General features: G+C 33.1%; 1 protein-coding gene across 1 annotated transcript; it reads left to right on the top strand.

Moving 5' to 3' along the window:
• Positions 1-707: 707 nt before the first annotated feature.
• On the top strand, positions 708-4,435 carry LOC133316955 (protein neprosin-like). Its single transcript, XM_061518756.1, has 7 exons — positions 708-833; positions 1,156-1,242; positions 1,398-1,694; positions 2,409-2,570; positions 2,875-2,928; positions 3,097-3,243; positions 4,055-4,435. The coding sequence occupies exons 1-7, from the start codon at positions 708-710 to the stop codon at positions 4,433-4,435; spliced, it is 1,254 nt and encodes a 417-aa protein (XP_061374740.1).
• Positions 4,436-4,652: the final 217 nt, after the last annotated feature.

Genomic DNA, 4,652 nt, shown 5'->3' with positions numbered 1-4,652 from the left:
GGGAGTGCCCAGACTTTATAAACCTCACATTAGTTGCCCATACAACCAATCTGGGACTATATTTCTCAACACGCCCCCTCACACGAGAGTCCACTGGGCTTGAAGGGTGGACAACATACAAGCCCACCTACATGTGGAAATTCCACTACAAAGAAAGTGGGAGACGGTGAGATTTCGAACGCTCTGATACCAGGTTAAGAACCTTGAGGTCACCACGCTAACTCAAAGGGTGGGAGTGCTCAAAGCCTTATAAACCTCACATTAATTGCCCATACAACCAATGTGAGACTATATTTTATAACAATCACTTTAGCTAAATTTTAAACCAAACGATTACTAAATATGGAAATTTTCGGTTCTGGATAAAATCTTGACCGTGCTTTTCTTTGATTTTTCAAATTGATTCTCTTTTCTTTATTTACTGTTGGGTGGGGGAAGGTGGCTGATAAATGAAGCATGCATTTGCATGTCAAAGATCGACGTCATGATGTAAACAAAAGTTGAATGACATATAGACGTTAACTCATGCAGACATCGCTACCTACCTAACTTATAGATAAGCAATGTCTATATAGTTCACGTTACCAATAAATGGCATGTTTTCAATATCTCCCTATATCTTTGTCTTCCATTCAGGCTTTGTGATCTACTATTAAATTTGAATGGGAATGGTGTTGCCCTTTTCGCTCAAAGTAATCTTCGTTATCATGGGGTTGTACTCAGTTACAGTTTATGGTTTCGTGAACCGTGATGGCTATTTCTCAAGACACAAGATTATAGAAGTTGACAAAAAATTAAAGCATCTTAGAAGGCACTCCTTAAAAACTATCCAGGTGAAATTATCTTAACCGTCGTTCCCTTGTGTGCATCTTAACTCCATGCATGTTATTAATTATATTAGTCCTGTGTATTTGATCAATGAAGCCTGGTGTTTGTTTTTCTTGCTATAGATTTAATTAACAAAAAAGAAAAATAATTGGAAGTTAGATATTCTGTAGGGTATATATGCAAATAGTGTTGAATGATCGTTGGTGTTGTTCAGATTTTCTGAATTGTTACACAAGGTGCTTGGCTTGGTCTTCCTTATAGAAGCTTAATTAATTAATTAATTTTATGCTTAATATAATCTTTCTTTTTTTTCTTTTATGCTTGTAGAGTAAAGATGGTGATATTATTGATTGCATCGACATAAAAAAGCAGCCAGCCTTTGATCATCCTGCGTTGAAAGATCACAAAATCCAGGTGATTGATCTGCTTTTTATTCTTTGTTTAATCATCATGATTTTTTGGTTATATATATGTAGCTTGATATATAGACTAATTACAATTTGTTCACCGTTTTGCAACTCAAACTACTCTATGGATCTGCACACACACATATATATAAATAAAATCAGATGGCTCCCACTCCCACTTATAATTCAGTTAAGGAGGACACAACACCAACTAAAAGCAAACCCAAAACGATGAAGCAAAGGGCTGAAGGATCATCTATGATAGTGACTTCCCAAGTATGGCAGAAAAGTGGAACATGTCCAGAGGGAACAATACCTGTTCGAAGAATACGAAAGAGAGACTTGCTCAAGGCTCATTCAATAGAAGAATATGGAAGGAAAAAACCGAGTTTCTCTCACCGAAAAGTTGATCAGCTCAATCAGAATCTCGAGTCCTTTTTACAACTGCAAAACCACTCTGTAAGTATGAATTAGAGATAGAATATTAAAATTATGACTAAATATTTTTTTGATGTCAATCTTACGATGCTGGCTTTAGTCCTAGCAAATAAAAAAGTTATTCTTTAAGAAATTCAAAATGGACCTATTTAGTTGAAATCGTGATCTCTCACAAATTCAAAAAAGACTCATATTAGTCCCTCAGAAGGACTAAAATGAGTCCATTTTAAATTTTTTATGATCACAAATAGCCTTTTTATTTGCTAGGGACTAAAGCGGGCACATAAAATTTAGTGAGAACCGAAAAAGGTATTTACTCTAAAATTATTCATGTGCTTTCGTTCAGCAAACTCAAATTTTTAAGAGAGTTAGTTGTGTGATATGATACCATGAGGTGAAGTGAGTATCTCATCCACAATTCAAATTTAAAGGGCTATTGCATGGAGATTTCATGTTAGAGATATAATATAAAAGTCAATAATGCGTCTTTACTCTGCAAACTTAAATTAAGTTGATTCATGATAATATAAGCGTAGCTCTCTTTTACAAATTGTTTAGCATTACCAACGGTAAAGAATCATTTTAATTCAAAAACTTAAGCTATTAGATAGAGACATAATAATGATTTGATATCTTATATTATATTTCTCTAACATTAACTTAAATATTTTTTTTTCTTGTACTTGGAAGAAACCAAGTGTTTTGCTTGGCTGATTTTATATCTATGTGAACCAGAAGGCAATATTGTTCACAGATGGATACCGCTACTTGGGAGGTAAAGGAGACCTCAAAGTGTGCAACCCTTTTGTTGAAAGGGACGATGAGTACAGCACTGCCCAAATCGCTCTCTTAAATGGGGCTTACAATGACTTTGAGTGCATTGAATCTGGTTGGGCGGTGAGAAGTAACTTGTTCTTACTTCTTTTTATTATGCTTCAGCTTCACAGTAACTTCTGCTTATTACTTGAACACTAAGTTATAGTGACACTATTATATGAAAATAAGATCTTCTGAAAATAAGATCATGTCATTCATAAATAAATCAACGGTTATCCTTTTTCCATTTTCTATCGTAATGGGTTTTCTTATACCTGTTGATTTATCTATGAATAACTAATGTCGCATCATATGACCTCATGTCTATATCCTCTCTCGTATTTAAAACGTTTCATCATCTCTTTGTTCAATAAACTTGCTACAGGTAAATCCCAGTGTATATGGAGATAGGCAGACTCGGTTATTCATATATTGGACAGTAAGATTTTGCAATGGCATCAACCTCATAATTTAATTGCAAAAAAATAAAAGAAAAAATGCAACTAGTACATGCATATATTGCATGCTTTGTAGATTTGTTGTCAATATTCATTACTCTGTTCTACTTTTTGAGGCCTAATAGTTTTTGGAACATCAATTTCTGTAGGCTGATGCTTCAAAGAAAACGGGTTGCTTTGATCTGATTTGTCCTGGGTTTGTTCAAACTAGCAACGAAATTGCATTGGGTGCTGCAATTTATCCAATATCAATTCCTGGTGGGCTTCCGTACATAATAAATATTTACATCTACAAGGTGAGATTTGGATAGGGCCACCATATATATTATGGGTTTTACGAGAGTTGTCTTGTAGGAAAAGTGATTGTGTAATGTTATAGAGATTCGTTTTGTGTGCCGTAATTTCTTTTTTTTTTCTTTTTTCTTTAAAAAGTGTGGGCCCCACAAAATATTGTGTGTAGGAAAGTTTGTTGTGTCATGTTAAATGACAAATGCAAACCACATATATTATTCACCGGAAAGGTTATACTTACCAATATTTTAGACTTATTACTCTTAGAGTCTGTTTGGATCCTTTCTTTTTTAAGTCAGAAGTTACTTATAAGTTAAAATTAAAACAAAAGCTTAAAAAAAAGTTAAAAGCCATTTGTTAATTACATAAAAAAAAATTAGCTTAAAAGTTACTTAAAAACATATATTTCAAGAAAGTTATATATATATATATATATATATATATATATATATATATATATATATATAAAACAAAAGCATACAATTCAAGAGAAGCTTATGAGCTTAAAAAAAAGCTCCTCTTAGGAGCTTTTGTCTTTTAATTTTTTTTTTATTATAGAAAAAGAGTTTTTTATTATAAGAGTTTTTGTCAAAACCTGTTTGACTTAACTTCTGCTTATAAGTAGTTTTTAGCTTAAAACAAAGATATCCCTCGGGCAATTAATTTTCCTTTTTTTTAAGTTGATTTCAAATTGATCCAACTATTAAGAGTGATAAACCTAAAATGGTAGTAAGTATAATCTTCCATAATTCTATTATCGATTTCCATTATTTAATTCTTCTTCTTCTTTTACTTTATGATTTTCCTCTGCTTTAGGATCCAATTACCAATAATTGGTGGTTGCAATATGGTGAGAAGACCAATGTAGGTTATTGGCCTCCTGAGCTATTCGAAGCAATATGCTACAATGCGGAATCTGTGGAATGGGGTGGCGAAGTTTACAGCACAAGAGTTGCACATAGTACTCCTCATACTAGAACACAAATGGGTAATGGACATTTTGCTACAGTTTATGGAGATGCTTGTTCCGTATCAAGAATGAGAATTCATGACAATTCTGCCACCTTGAAGATCCCTGAATGGGTTGCCAAGTTCTCAGACGAATATTACTGCTACGATGTTTGGTATATGGGAGATTATATTGAAGATCCTCAACTCTATTATGGAGGGCCTGGTAGAAACCCAATGTGCCCTTAAGGGACCACTAATTAATGGCTACCAGTTAGAACTTAGAAGGTAGAGATCATTTTTATCCATTTCTTGCTTTTTTATTAAAAACATTTTTTTTGGGAGTTTCCCTCAGTTTTTTAATTAGATGAAAAATTGCAATGAGAGTTTAGTACCTACAAATTAATTACAAATTTCAATGAAAAGAAAAAGGGTTTTACAATTCTCATTCAACATGAGAATTAAA

Source organism: Gastrolobium bilobum, unplaced genomic scaffold, assembly GCF_033153095.1.
Source record: "Gastrolobium bilobum isolate Gb01-03AN ecotype WA unplaced genomic scaffold, APGP_CSIRO_Gbil_v1 utg15090, whole genome shotgun sequence".
In the NCBI taxonomy this organism is placed as follows: Eukaryota; Viridiplantae; Streptophyta; class Magnoliopsida; order Fabales; family Fabaceae; genus Gastrolobium; species Gastrolobium bilobum.
The sequence above is the reverse complement of the archived record's forward strand: the minus strand, read 5'-3'. Positions and strand labels throughout refer to the sequence as shown.

What these genes read in the sequence shown, in the direction of transcription:
- LOC133316955 (XM_061518756.1), top strand. Translation starts at nt 708, where the DNA reads ATGGGGTTGTACTCAGTTACAGTTTATGGTTTCGTGAACCGTGATGGC. An exon ending in TGAAAGATCACAAAATCCAG is followed by an intron (nt 1,243 to 1,397) that starts GTGATTGATCTG and finishes AAATAAAATCAG; the next exon opens with ATGGCTCCCACTCCCACTTA. An exon ending in GGTTATTCATATATTGGACA is followed by an intron (nt 2,929 to 3,096) that starts GTAAGATTTTGC and finishes CAATTTCTGTAG; the next exon opens with GCTGATGCTTCAAAGAAAAC.